Source organism: Panthera pardus, unplaced genomic scaffold (assembly GCF_024362965.1).
Source record: "Panthera pardus isolate Hobbes unplaced genomic scaffold, ASM2436296v1 HiC_scaffold_18, whole genome shotgun sequence".
Taxonomy (NCBI): domain Eukaryota; kingdom Metazoa; phylum Chordata; class Mammalia; order Carnivora; family Felidae; genus Panthera; species Panthera pardus.
Window position 1 is genome coordinate 11,408,606 of NW_026526743.1, and position 15,218 is coordinate 11,423,823.

At 42.1% G+C, this 15,218-nt stretch overlaps 1 protein-coding gene across 1 annotated transcript in view; it reads left to right on the forward strand.

Annotated features, from left to right (window-relative positions):
- The window catches only part of LOC109259362 (zinc finger and SCAN domain-containing protein 4-like), a 41,531-nt gene extending 29,415 nt beyond the window's left edge, over window positions 1-12,116 (forward strand). The window contains exons 2-4 of the mRNA XM_019436970.2: window positions 10,094-10,557; window positions 10,988-11,153; window positions 11,245-12,116. Of these exons, the coding sequence (XP_019292515.2) occupies window positions 10,162-10,557; window positions 10,988-11,153; window positions 11,245-11,987 (1,305 nt within the window). The 5' untranslated portion in view covers window positions 10,094-10,161 and the 3' untranslated portion in view covers window positions 11,988-12,116. The remainder of the gene's footprint in view (window positions 1-10,093; window positions 10,558-10,987; window positions 11,154-11,244) is intronic.
- The last annotated feature ends 3,102 nt before the right edge of the window (window positions 12,117-15,218 follow it).

Sequence of the window (15,218 nt, forward strand, 5' to 3'; positions counted from 1 at the left end):
TGCTGGGGGCTGTTCGCGTGTTCTCCATATGTCGACTCATTGAGCTCCAGTGACAACTCTAAGAGAATTTTTTTAATGTTTATTTATTTTGAGAGAGTGCATGTGTGCATGCCCCCCCCTGAGCTGGGGAGGGGCAGAGAGAGAGGGAGGGAAAGAGAGAGTTCTCAGCAGGCTCTACACCCAGTGGTTCCATCTCACGACCGTGAGATCATGACTTGAGCCTAAATCAGGAGTCGAAGGCTTAACTGACTGAACCACCCAGGCGCCGCAGTATGAATTTTTTTTAAGATACAGATCTTTGAATTACTTACTATATATAAAATTGAAAAGGACAGAAAAATAAACAAATTACATGGAAAATAGATTTATTTTTTTTAATGGGGTGTAATTGAAGATTTACTCTCTCAGCAACTTCAAAATGTGCCCTATGATATTATTAACTATAGTCACTGTGCTGTATGTTATATCCCCATGACTTATTTATAGCTGGCAGCTTGTACTTTTTTTTTTAATTTTTTTTTACGTTTGTTTATTTTAGAGAGAGAGGGAGACACAGAATCTGAGGCAGGCTCCAGGCTCTGAGCTGTCAGCACAGAGCCCGATGAGGGGCTGGAACTCACAGACTGTGAGATCATGACCTCAGACAAGTGAGCCACCCAGGCGCCCTGAGGCAGCTTGTACTTTTTGATCCCTTTCATCCATTTTGCCACCCCTCACCCCTTCCTTCTGGCAATTACCCATCTGATCTTTATGAGCTTGGGTTTTTGTTTTAAAATGCCACATACAGTGAGCTCGCATGGTATTTGTCTTTCTGTCTCAGTCTGACATGTGTCATTTAGCATAATTCCCCAAGTCCCATGCGTTTTGTCGCAAATCACAAGATTTCATTCTTTGTTACGGTTGAATAGTATTCTGATTATGTATATTTATATATAAATATTGTAAGTAAATGTAAAATAAAAATATAAATGTATGTATCACATGTTTATCCACCCCTCCTTTGACACGTAGGTTGCTTTCACATCGTGGCGGTTGTCAACAGTGCTGCAATGAACATGGCAGTGCAGATACCCTTTTGAGTTAGTGTCTTCGTTTTCTTGGTGTAAAAACCCGGAAGCGGAATTGCAGGATCATATAGTAGTTCTGTTTAATTTTTTTAGGGACCTCTATACTGTTTTCTGCAGTGGCTGCACCACTTTACATTCCTACCAACCGTGCACCTTTTTTCCTCGTCTTCTTGACTCGATCTTCCAAGCATCGTGCCTATAGTTGCCCATAAAATGTGGTTTGCAAATAGAAATGAATGTCAAGTAATGGCAAACTCAATTTCATCTGTACTGGCTTCCACATTCCATTGGGAAAGGGCAGGGATCAGAAACACAGATAAACATAAATTTATAGCTTTGGTAAAAAGCAGTGAAGCAGAGATAAATGTTCACAAGGAACAGTAACTTTATAAAGAAAAAAACCCCAGCAAATGTAATAAGGGAAAGTTTCCTAAGGGATGTATCATTGGACTGACACGATGGTGTAGCTAGGGGTGGCCAGACAGACCGTCTGTGCATGATGTAGGAATTTTCAGCACGGGAGGAGTCATTTCTATGGATTTCAGCCTATCTCTTTTTTTTCTTCAAAATTTTATTTAAAATTTTTTAAATTTTATGTTTGTTTATTTTTGAGAGGGAGAGAGACAGAGCATGAGTGGGGGAGGAGCAGAGAGAGAGGGAGACACGGACTCCGAAATAGGCTTCAGGCTCCGAGCTATCAGCACAGAGCCCTATGTGGGGCTCGAACTCACAGACCGTGAGATCATGACCTGAGCCAAAGTCGGCGGCCCAACCGACTAAGCCACCCAGGTGCCCCTCTTCAAAATTTTAAATTCCAGTTATTTAACATACAGTTAGTTAGTTTCAGGTGTAGAATGTAGTGACTCCTGTAACACCCAGTGCTCATCCCAAGTGCCCTCCTTAACACCCATCACCTATATAACCCATCTCCCCCACCCACCTCCCCTCTGGTAACCATCAGTTTGTTCTCTACAGTTAAGAGTCTGTTTCCTGGTTTGCCTCTCTCCCCCCACCTCTGTGTTCATCTGTTTTGTTTCTGAAATTCCACATAGGAGTGAAATCATATGGTATTTGGCTTTCCCTGATGGACTTATTTCACTTAGCATGGAACTCTCTAGCTCCATCCACGTCATTGCAAATGGCAAGGTTTCGTTCTTTATGGCTGAGTAGCATTCCATTATATATATATATATATATATATATATATATATATATACACACACACACACACACACACACACACACACACACATATATACATACGCGCACACACACCACATCTTCTTTATCCATTCATCAGTCAGTGGACATTTGGGCTCTTTTCATATTTTGGCTATTGTAGATAGTGCCGCTATAAACACGGGGGTGCATGTAACCCTTTGAATTAGCATTTTTGTATCCTTTGGGCCTTTGGATAAATACCTAGTAGTGCAATTGCTGTATTGAAGGTAGTTCTATTTTAACTTTTTTTGAGGAACCTCCATACTGTTTTTCAGAGTGGCTGCACCAGTTTGTACTGCCACCAGCCACAGTAAGAGGGTTCCCCTTTCTCCACATCCTTGCCTGTGCTGTTAATTTTAGCCATTCTGACAGGCATGAGGTGATATGTCATTGTAGTTTTGATTTGTCATGATGTTGAGCGTCTTTTCATGTGTCTGTTAGCCCTCTATGTCTTCTTTGAAAAATGTCTGTGTCTTCTGCCCATTTTTTAACTGGATTATATGGTTTTTTGGGTGTCACTTTTACATGTTTTTTTAAAATATATTTTGGATACTGTCAGATATGTCTATTTACAAATATCTTCACCCATTCTGTAGGTTGCCTTTTAGTTTTGTTGATTGTTTCCTATGCTGTGCAGAAGCTTTTTATTTTGATGAAGTCCCAATAGTTTATTTTTGCTTCTGTTTCCCTGGCCTCAGGAGACATATCTAGTAAGAAGTTGCTACAGCTGATGTCAAAGACTTTACTGCCTGTGTTCCCCTCTAGGATTTTGATGGTTTCCTGTCTCACATTTAGGTCTTTCATCCAGTTTGAATTTATTTTTGTGTGTGATGTAAGAAAGTAGTCCAGTTTTATTCTTTGGCATGTTGCTGTCTAGTTTTCCCAACGCCATTTATTGAAGAGACTGTCTTTTATCCACTAGATATTCTTTCCTGCTTTGTTGAAGATTAATTAACCATTTAGTTGTGAATTCATTTCTGGGCTTTCTGTTCTGTTGATCTATGTATCTGTTTTTGTGTCAGTACCGTACTGTCTTGATTACTACAGTTTTGTAATGGAACTTGAAGTCTGGAATTGTGATGCTTCCAACTTTGCTTTTCTTTTTCAAGATTGCTTTGGCTATTCAGGGTCTTTTGTGGTCCCATAAAAATTTTAGGATTGTTTTTCTAGCTCTATGAAAAGTGTTGGTGTTATTTTGATAGGGATTGCATTAAATGTGTAGGTTACTTTGGGTGGGAAAGACATTTTCACAATATTTGTTGTTCCAATCCATGAGCATGGAATATTTTTCCATTTCTATGTGTCTTCTTCCATTTCTTTCACCAGAGTTTTATAGTTTTCAGAGTACAGATCTGTTATCTCTATGGTTCTTATCCTTTCTTTTATTAATGTGGTGTATCATGTTGATTTGTGAATATTAAAACACCTTGCAACCCAGGAATATATCCCACTTGATCGTGGTGAACGATTCTTTTAATGTGTTGTTGGATTCAATTTGCTATTTGAAAATTTTTGCATCCATGTTCATTAGGGATATTGGCCTATAGTTCTCTGTTTTAGTGGAGTTTTTGTTTGGATTTAGAATCAGTAATGCTTGCCTCATAGAAGAGTTTGAATTTTTTCCTTCCATTTCTATTTTTGGGGATAGATTGAAAGGAATGGGTGTTAACTCTTTAAATGTTCAGTAGAATTCCCCTGGGAAGCCATCTGACTCTGACTTCTGTTTGTTGGGAGATTTTTGATTACTGTTTCAATTGCTTTGTGTTATTGGTCTGTTCAAGTTTTCTATTTCTTCCTGTTTCAGTTTTGGTAGTTTGTACATTTCTAGGAATTTATCTATTTCTTCCAAGTTGTCCAATTTGTAGGCATATAATTTTTCACAATATTCTCTTATAATTGCTTGTATTTCTGTGATGTTGGTTGTTTCTCCTATCGTTTGTGATTTTATTTATTGGGGCCCTTCCTCTTTTTTTGATAAATCTGGCTAGGAGTTTATCAATTTTATTAATTTTTTCAAAGAAATCAGTTCCTAGTTTCATTGATCTGTTCTAATTTTTTTTTTTTTTAGTTTCTATATCATTTATTTCTGATCTAACCTTTATTATTTTCCTTCTGCTGGCTTTAGGCTTCGTTTGTTCTTTTTCTAATTCCCTTAGGTATAAGGTTAGGTTGTTTATTTGAGGTTTTTCTTCTTGAGGTAGGAGTGTATGGCTATATACTTCCCTCTTAATACCACTTTTGATGCATCCCAAAGGTTTTGGACCATTGTATTTCATTTTCATTTGTTTCCATGTATTTTTTTAATTTCTTCTTTGATTTCCTGGTTGATCCATTCATTGTTTGGTAGCATGTTGTTTAACCTCCATATATTTGTGGTTTTTCCACTTTTTCTTGTGGTTGACTTAAAGTTTCATAGTTTTGGGGCGCCTGGGTGGCGCAGTCGGTTAAGCGTCCGACTTCAGCCGGGTCACGATCTCGCGGTCCGTGAGTTCGAGCCCCGCGTCAGGCTCTGGGCTGACAGCTCGGAGCCTGGAGCCTCTTTCCGACTCTGTGTCTCCTTCTCTCTCTGCCCCTCCCCCGTTCATGCTCTGTCTCTCTCTGTCCCAAAAATAAATAAAAAAACGTTGAAAAAAAAAATTAAAAAAAAAAATAAAGTTTCATAGTTTTGCGGTGGGAAAACATGCATGGTATGATCTCAATTGTTTTGTACTTGTTAAGCCTGATTAGTGACCTAATATGTGACCTATTCTGGAGAAGGTCCCATGTGCACTTGAAAAGAATGTGTAGGGGCACCTGGATGGCTCAGTCAGTTAAGCATCCAACTCTTGATTTTAGCTTGGGTCATGATCTCATGGTTCATGGGTTTGAGCTCTGTGTCGGGCTCCCGCACTGACAGTGTAGAGCCTGCTTGGAATTCTCTCTCTCTCTCTCTCTCTCTCTCTCTCTCTCTCTCTCTCTCTGTCTGCCCCTCCCATGGTCAAATAATCTTTAAAAAAAAAAAAAAGAATGTATATTCTGCTTTAGGATGGAATGTTCTGAATATATCTGTTAAGTACATCTGGTCCAATGTGTAATTCAAAGCCATTGTTTCCTTGCTGATTTTTAGCTTAAGTGGTCTAAATGGGATATTAAAGTACCTTACTATTTTATTATCATTTCATTCCTTTATGTTTGTTTTTAGTTGTTTTATATATTTGGGTGCTTTCATGTTGAGGATATATTGTTACTCTAGGTTTCTTTTGATGTCCATTTGCATGATAAATGTTTCTTCATCCCCTCACTTTCAATGTGCAGGTATCTTTAGGTTGAAAATGAGTCTCTTGTAGGCAGCATATCAATGGGTCTCATATTTTAATCCATTCTGATACCTTTTGTCATTTGATTTGGAGCATTTAGTCCATTTACATTCCGAATAATTGTTGATATGTATTTAGTGTCATTTTATTACTTTTTCTCAGTTTCTGGAGATTTTCCCTGTTCCTTTCTAGTCTTTGTCACTTTTGATCTTTCCCACTCAAGGAGTCCCCTTTAATATTTCTTTCAGGACTGGTTTTAGTGGTCATGAACTCCTTTAGTTTTTATTTGTCTGGGAAACTCTTTATCTCTCCTTCTATTTTGAATGATAGCCTTGCTGAATGGAGTATTCTTGGCTGCATATTTTTCCCATTCAGTACATTGAATATATACTACCACTGCCTTCTGGTTTGCCAAGTTTCTATGGAGAGATCTGCAGGTGGCCTTATAGGTCTTCCCTTGTGAGTTAGACTCCTTTTGTCTTGCTGCTTTAAGGATTTTTTTCTTTATCGCCGTATTTTGCAAATTTAATTACAACATGTGTTGCTGTTGGCCTGCTTTTGTTGATTTTGATGCAAGTTCTCTGCACCTCATGGATCTGGATGTCTGTTTCCTTTCCCAGATTAGGGAATTTTTAAGCTATTATTTCCTCACACAAACCTCTTGCCTCCTTTTCTCTCTCTTCTTTGGGACTCCTATGATATGAATGTTATTACATTTGATGGAATCACTGAGTTCCCTAAGTCTATTCTAGTGATCTGTAGTTCTTCTCTCCCTTTTGTGCTGTTTCATTATTTTTCATTATTCTATCTTCTATATTACTTTTCCCTCTGGTTCTTCCATTCTTGTGGTCATTACATCTAGATTGTTTCAAATCTGTTACTGCTTTTCATTTGTTTTTTTTTTTAAACGTTTATTTATTATTGAGAGACAGACACAGAGCATGAGCAGGGGACCGGCCAAGAGATGGAGAGACACAGAATCTGAAGCAGGCTCCAGGCTCTGAGCTGTCAGCACAGAGCCGGATGTGGGGCCTGAACTCACAAACCGCGCACAAACCACGAGATCGTGACCTGAGCTGAAGTCAGACGCTTAACCGACTGAGCCACCCAGGCACCCCTTTAATTTCTGGTTTTTAACTTTTATCACTGTGGTAAGGGCTTCCCTGAAGTCTTCCATTCTTTTCTCATGCCTAGCAAGTATCCTTGTGTTTGCTGCTTTAAATTCTCCATCAGGCGTATTACTTATATCTGTTTCAATTAGATGTCTGGCCATGAACTTTTCTTATTTCATTTGGGATGAATTACTTCATCTTGGACATTTTGTCTCTGTCTCTGTCTCTGTGTGTTAGAAAAGCCTGTTTTGTTTTCTGGTCCTGAGAGTAATAGCTTTATGATAAAGAGGCTGTTTGGTGTCCAGGGGCTGACGCTTCAAAGAGTGTCCCTGGTGTGTGTGTGTGCACTCTGCTGCTGTGTTTTGGCTGCTCCGTCCTTCAGTCCAGTCCTCTGCAGATGCTCTCCTTGCCTGCGGTGGGCAGTGTTTGGGCCTTGGCCAGAGTGTGGGGGAGTTTTAACTAGGTGTGTTCCGGTCTGATTGTTAAATGAGACCTGATGCTACTTCCACTAGAACTGAAGCCTTGCAGAACTTTCTGGTTGGGAAGCATGGTGTGGGCAGGGGTTTCTGCTGGTCTTCTGGGGAAGGGGCCCACTTGGCTGGCCCTGAGGCCCACTTGCCTGAGAAGGCCAATGCAGGCAGAGCACAGTGGGGCAGGACGTGATGTAAGTATGTTAGGCAGCCAGTGTCAGCATTGTCTGGGTTACTGAAGTTGGCTTATGCTGAGGGGCAGGGGAGGGAAATGGGCCAGTTCCTTTGTCCCTGGAGAGGGGTCTCCGCGTTTGCTGCTCTTTTTAGGAAGCACTCCCAGAAGGGTGAATAATTTCCCTTCATGCATCCCAGTCATTTTTCAGATCGCTGTTTTCATACCGTCAGTCTCAAGGTTGCTTGCCTGCCTGGGGCCGCGCAGTGCACTTCGGGCTCTATCCCAGCCAAGCCTGCTGACTTTTAAAACTCCAGACTTTAGGGACCTGGTATGGCGGGGTCCTGTGCTGGTCTTCGAGGGGAGGGTCTTGCCATGTGGGGACTGAGGGAGGCTTGATGGAGGACAGGCACAGCAGAGTGCTGCTATGTAGAATTTGGAGCAAAGCAGGCTAGACAGCCAGTGTCTGGGTTAGTCACCCTCAGCAGGTGTCTCTGCCCCTATGCTGAGGGGCAGGGGAGGGAAATGGTGCCTGCCAGCTCTTTTGTCCCCAGAGAGGCATCTCTGGGAATGCCATCTCTCATGGATGGGCCCCAGGATGCCTGCCTTCTCTCCAGGAGTAGGGCAGCGCCCTCAGATCTCTATCCCAGCCAAGCCCACAGACCTCAAACTCCAGCCTTCGAGCCCCGCTGGTTGCAAAAACACAAAAATCAGCCCCTCCCACATTCCCAGCCAAAACAGCTTTGGGGAAGTGTTGTCCTTGTGCATGTGCACTCCACTCTTTCTTCTCCTCTTTCTCCGTGACCGGGAAACCACATCTCTGTACTTCCTACTTCCCGATGTGGCCTCCTCTCTCCCTCTAGTTGTGCAGTTTGTTCTTGCAGTCCTCAGGTCAATCTCTTGGGTATTCAGAATGATTTGATAAGATCCTCCTCCTACTTTGCCATCTTGGCTCCCCCACTCCTCAACCTATCTCATTTTATTCACCTTCTTTACTTTTTCTAATACCTTATTGTCTAACAATAATTGAAAGAACATGCTTTATACTAGATCATGGCCCTCACGTAATTATTATCACGTCAGTGTCATTTTTCACAAATCAAGTAACTGAATACGTCTCAGTATTGGACACTATTCTGTTACTTAAAAAAAAATTTTTTTTTTTAGCATTTTTTTCATTTTCTTGAAAGAGATAGAGTGCGAGCAGGGGAGGGACAGAGAGAGAGGGAGACACAGAATCTGAATCGGGCTCCAGGCTCTGAGCTGTCAGCCCAGAACCCAGTGCGGGCCTCAAACCCACGAACAGTGAGATCATGACCTGAGCCGAAGTCGGAAGCTTAACCAACTGAGCCACCCAGGCGCCCCTGTTCTGTTACTTTTTATCTGTCTATCTTTGTGCCACTATGCCACCACCTTAACTATTATAGTCTCATAATAAAATGTTATTTGGTTGTGTAAATCCTCCAAATTTATTCTTCAGAAATAAGTTGCTGATATATTAAATTTTTGCCTGTTGGTGTCCATGTATTTTAGAATTGCTTTGTCAATTTCTCTCTCTCTCTCTCTCTCTCACTCTCACTCTCTCTCTCTCTCTCACTCTCACTCACATACACACACACACAACATATTTTGGATTTTCCTTGAAATTGTATTGAATATATAAATCAATTTGGAGAGAACTGACATTTTCTATAATGAGTCCTTCAACCAATCCATAAATATGGCTTTTCCTTCTCAATATTATTTTGTAGTATGTGTGTAGAGGTTTTAAATATCTTTCATTACATATGTTCATAGGTGTTTGATGTTGGTCATTGAAGTGATAAAATTTTTACTTTAATTTTATCTGCTGTCTTATTAATAGAAATTTATTTTTGGAATATCGGCCTTGTATTGGGAACCTTGCTAAATTCACCCAGTCTAATATTCCTAGAATATTTTGGATTTTTCTTCTAATAAAATCAGGCCATCTATAATAGTTGATGTTGTTTCTGATCTTATTTCACTGATTAGGTACCAGTCAAATGTTACAAAGAGTTAATAATGGGCTTCTATTTCTCAATCTCAAGGGCAAAACTTTTAAGAATAATTTTTGCTGCAGTTATGTTGTAAGTGGTTTATCACACAATGGAAGTTCTCTTCTACTCCTAGTGTACTAAATATCTTTCTCAGGATTGAGTGCTGACTTTTATTACTTGCTTAATGTATCTACTACTAAGATGATAGCATATTCTGTAAATTCAATCGTGTGATAAATTACATTCCTTTTTGAGATTTAACCCAAATTGTATATAAAAGCTAAAATCCACCAATTCGTGATATATTATTTTCCTTATATATGACTGAGTTTGATTTGCAGATATTAAGGATTTTTGCATCTATGCTCAAGAGAATTATTGGCCGGTAGTGTTTCTTTCTTTAATGTACTTGTAAGGTTTTATTATCAGCAAGGTTAATTAACTTCATTAACTAAAAGAGAAGTGTCTTTTTCTATGATTTTGGTAAGACTAGCATTATTTCTTTCTTAAATGTCTCAAAATTCACCTATGAAGTAATATGGGCCTGAAATTTATACTTTTTTTGTTAAAATTATGCCAGTGATATGATTAAATATATATCTCTTCTATTTATAGCTTGCGGTTTTTAAACATCCGCCACTATGTAACATTTGACTGTTAGCTAACTAGCTAACTAGCAAAATAAGATGAGAAAATGTATCAAATATTATAGATGTCCCGATTTTGTCTTGAAACAGATCTCCAGAAACACAGGACTTCACAAACTGAATCCAGAAAGTTGAGTCTCTGATAAATATTACTAAGAATGGATTTAGATTTCAGAACCTCGTTTCTGTGTGACCCATCCATGGATAACCTTGGATCAGGAAATAAAGACTTTAAACCCAGCCAAGGACCTGCTCTCCAAAAGGCAGAGGAGATCTCTGAGCTCCAGGACACCCAGCACAACTTATTTCAAAATGGCAACAACTCATTTGCAAAGCAGGAACTGCAAAGACTCTATAAATCATTTTACTTGTGGCTGCAGCCAGAAAAACACAGCAAAGATGAAATTATTTTTCAAGTGGTCCTGGAACAGTTTATGATCAATCGACACTGCAGTGATCGGTCTACATTGAGGGAGAAGTGGGAATCAGGTGGCAGAAACCTGGAGAAATTCATGGAAGGTCTGAGTGATGGTTGCATGAAGCCACCTGGCTTAGTGAGTACAAAGTTCTTCCCCCTGGAGTGAGGGTCCAAAAAGAGTAAGGAATAAGTAGTAGGCGACAGCTGGAAGTAGAGAAGGAAGTTATTGTAGACCCAGTTATTAGTCAGATCACACTCTTCCTCACCAAGGGGAATCTTTACCAACCTATGTGAGCAAAAATAAAAAGTGTTACAGTCATTCCTTGTGGGACATATAGGAACCAATATATTAATTTATTTAATTGCATTTTATTGATGAGGTGGTAGGAACTCACTGAGAAGTTGTCAGTTGGGAAAAAACCTCAAAGGTGAGGAGAAATGCCTTGACAAGAGCTGCCTCTTCCCACAGAAAGCCTTAGTGTTCATCTTTTTCATTAGGGAAGACATACTAATGAAGATTATATAACAGTGATCATTGGTTTTTTTTGTTTTTGTTTTTGTAACAGGTCCACGTCCACATGCAGGGACAGGAAGCCCTCTTTTCTGAGAATATGCCCTTAAGAGAAGTCATTGTTCATCTCGCCAAACAGTTGTCACCAGGAACCCCAACAGGAGAGAATATGGGGACACCGTCCTGTACTCCCCAGGATACTTCCCTGACAATGGGACGAGGTGAGTGGGGCAGGCCAAGGTACCGGAGGAATGTTCTATGTGGACTTCTTCCTGGCTACAACTTCACTGAGTCACATTTTTGCCCTCACAGGAGACGAAGATAAAGAAAATGGTGGCAACATTGACCAAGTAAATGACGGTATTACTAGTCAAGGCAATGAAATCCCTTCCCTGCTCATCATCCAGGAAGAGGGCTGTCCTAGGCCTGAAGACGACAGTGTTTCTTTGAAGAATCCAGTCAGCTCTGGAAGAACAGGTCTAGCTATCTCCGGGTCCCAGGAGGGGTGCCCAAAAGGACCCCCTTATCAAGATATCCTTATGGAACTGGGACCAGGGTTTCTCTCTCAGCCAGTCAAGGTCACCCCTGAGCCTGTTCCTACCCACCAGAATGAGGGAATCTCCACATGTGAGGGACTCCAAGAAAGATCCCATGAAGCCCCCAAACCACATAGATGTGAAAAGTGTCCCAAGATCTTTAGGTATTTCTCTCAGCTAAAAGCCCATCAGAGAAGACACAATAATGAGAGGACATTTATTTGTGGTGAGTGTAACAAAGGCTTCTTCCAAGCATCAGACCTACGCGTGCACCAGATGACTCACGCAAGAGAGAAGCCTTTCACGTGCAGCACGTGTGAAAAGTCCTTCAGCCACAAAACCAACCTCCAGGCTCATGAGAGAATCCACACGGGAGAGAAGCCCTACGCGTGTTCCCTTTGCCGGAGAAGCTACCGCCAGTCATCCACCTACCACCGCCACCTGAGGACTCACCAGAAAATGGCCTTCAAAAGTGCTCCTTCCACACCAGAAGCTTCCTCAGCTGCAGCCCCAATGTAATGTACACAAATGTATATGCAAGTATGTATATTTCCATCGTACTTCTCTGTTTGGAAGATAATTTCTAATTTCCTGATCGTATTCTCCATTTCCTGTCTTACTCCATTAAAATATAACTTTAAGGAGGTCGGGGAATTTGTTTGTTCACTGAAGTATTTCTGGTACCTAGAAAAATGGCTGCCACATTTCAAATGACCAATGACCATCTATTGAATGAATGTGTAATATTGGTGTTTATTCCTTAAAATCCAAGAATGTTCAGCCCCGGCGGCTCCCATTGGTCAAGTGAGGCTTTCTCTCCTGCTCCCGTCCTCTGTCCACACTCTTTATCTCTTGTGGGCTGCATGCACCTAAAGACACTTTCCAGTGTGAAAGTGAACTTTTATATTTAAGTTATATAATCAGTTAATTTACTGGAAATGTTAATGGCTAAATGGACCTGCATAAGACTAAAAGTTGCAGAATGCTATTTGAGTGATAGAAACCAGAAAGGTAGAATGTTTTCCCCTTCATTTCTTCCAAAGATAGCAGGTATGGGGGGATAGGGTGGGAGTTATTTTCAGAACAGGTTTGAAAGTGTGGTTTGGGTAATAAGAAAGCTTTTTGTGCAACACTGAAGCAAAAGTGCACATGGTGACACGTTATTTTGGATACTTTTGTGAGCTATCGTCCTCCTGGAAATTGGAGTTTGGTACCCAAAGTGGGCCCACTCCATGGTGACTTAGAGAGTACACACGGTGGAGTTGCCACACATGGTCAACTTTATTTGTACAAACACGGACAGATCGACAATGATCCTCAGGTGTCCACCCAGCGTTTCTAGCCAGAGCTCGCGGTTAAGGCTTTCAGGGAATCTGTTTCTACCCAAGTCTTTGTAAATTTGGCACCGAAGGTTAAATTCCCAGCGTGAAAAGGTCAAAACGGAGAATTATGGGAGTTGTCTAGCCTGCGGCCCACGGTGCTCTCTGGGAAGCTCCCTCCTCGGTAGCAAAACCTGCGCAGGGATGGGATCTCTTTGGTTTGCGGAGGAAAGGGCACTCAAAGTGATTCCCCAGGTGGCAGCGAGCAGGGGCGGGGTTGGAGGCGGCGGCTGGAGGCCCCGCGGAATCTGGGGGAGGAACTGGCCGGTGAAAGTCGAGGCAGCACCAGGTTCTCCGAAGACTTCTGGGACTTGTAGTCCTGACGTCCAGCCGCGCGCTGCGCATTGGGTACTGTGGTCTCCGGTGAGCTCTGCGCAGGCACGCGGTGGCTGTGGCTGGGAATCTCCGCCCCGAGGGTGGGGGGTCCGGGTCTGAGCTCCGGGTTAGCCTGTGTCTGGAATTTCTGTGTTCAGAGAAAGTCCCCTGGGTGTTTGGCAGCAAGGTAAAATTAGGATGTGCAGTGCGCCCGTCCGCAGGTCCTCAACTCTTTGCAAGGCCAGAGGTCCCACTCCTTGAGAGTGACCCGGTGCCCCCACCCTCAGGCTCCTTCCCTGGAGCAAGCCCTGACTCCAGGAAGACTCACAGGGCACAGGTCCACGTCCCCGGGAGGGCCTCGCTCCCCAGGTCGGGGCCCAGGAGCCGCGGTTCGTGTGGGCTCTCCTAGAGAGAAGCTCGTGAGGTCTTCTGCACAGACGGCCTGTGCTTCAGGTCCCCGCAGCCACGTGGGATCCGAGGTCGCACGTTGGAGGCGACAGCAGAGGAAGGGGCAGAGTCAGGTCGGCGGCATGGGGAGAGTTTGGGAGTACGGACCACCACAGCAGGGATTCCAGAGGCCACGGTGCCACAGCACGGACCGCAACAAGCAACCAGGGGAGATACACAGACCGGAGGAGAAGCTTGGATGGTATTGGTAAGCAGCGCGGAGCTCCTAACAACGGCCCGGGAGGCTCTCTCCCTGCCAGTCCCTGAAGAGGTAATTCATAGTGAGTGGGGAAGACGGCAGCCAATGACCGAGGACATAGCTCTTCTAAAGTTTGCATCCATAAGTATTCCCAAGGATATGGGTGTGCACCTTGACAGGGGACAGAGTTTCAGAAGGTCCAGTTTTGTGTCCCTTATGACTCCGCCCACCGCCAGAGCAAATACTGTTGAGATTTTCGGAATGCCTATACACTTACCCGAAGACCCTTGATGCTGGTACAAGCAAACGGATTGAGGAGAGAGATCACGTATTTCAGGGATATGCCCTTTATGACCCAGCATTCCTTCCTGGTGACTGGAGAATATGATCGATTATTTATTTATTTAATTCAATTTTATTTGTTTTATTATTTTATTTATTTATTTTATTATGTTATGTTATGTTATGTTATGTTATGTTATGTTATGTTTGTTATGTTATTGCCACTAAGCCAGGGCTTCTTCCAAGACCTGAAGAGAGGGATGGTGAAATAAATGTAGCACTTTCAGGGGCGCCTGGGTGGCTCAGTCGATTAAGCATCTGACTTCAGCTCAGGTCATTATCTCACAGTTCATGAGTTCAAGCCTGGCGTCGGGGCTCTGTGCTGACAGCTCAGAGCCTGGAGCCTGCTTCAGATTCTCTCTCTCTCTGACCCTGCCCTGCTCACACTCTGTCTCTCTCTCTCAAAAATAAATTAAATTTAAAAAAATGTAGCACTTTCAGATCTTCTGGGTTCCTAAGAGGTATGGGAAATCCAGAATTTATGTGCAACTAATTATTTCAGAGCTTTATTGAGGTGAGATCGACAGGCAATAAACTTCATATATTTTATTGTGCAATTTTATATACATACAATGGTGAAACTATCCCCATGATCATTATGAACATCTATCACTCCCAGAGTTTCACCTGGCTCCTAGATAATCCGTCTCACCGTGCCTTCCATGACCACCCTTCCCTGGACAATCATTTGCTTTATTTCAGTATAAATTAGTTTGCCTTTTGTAGATTTTTTTACAAATCATAATTACTTCTCTTGTGGTTTATTTCATACTACATAATTATTTGAGATTCATTCTTGTCATTTGTGTGAGTGTGGGTTCCTGGGGGTCTACAGGAAGTCCAATCCATCTGTAGTATAGATTTGTAAGTCATTTTGAAACAACTCCTATTGTGCCCCTGTGCCACAGAAGGGAATGAATGCTTCACTATGGTGCATCCGGTCATCATGCACATGGAATTGCCCGTTGCAAGCAGGATTCTCTTCAACCAAATCATAAAGTCCAAAGGCCCTTGCTGTATTCCACTGTAAATTTAAAATGTACAGGTAGGGGGCGCCTGGGTGGCTCG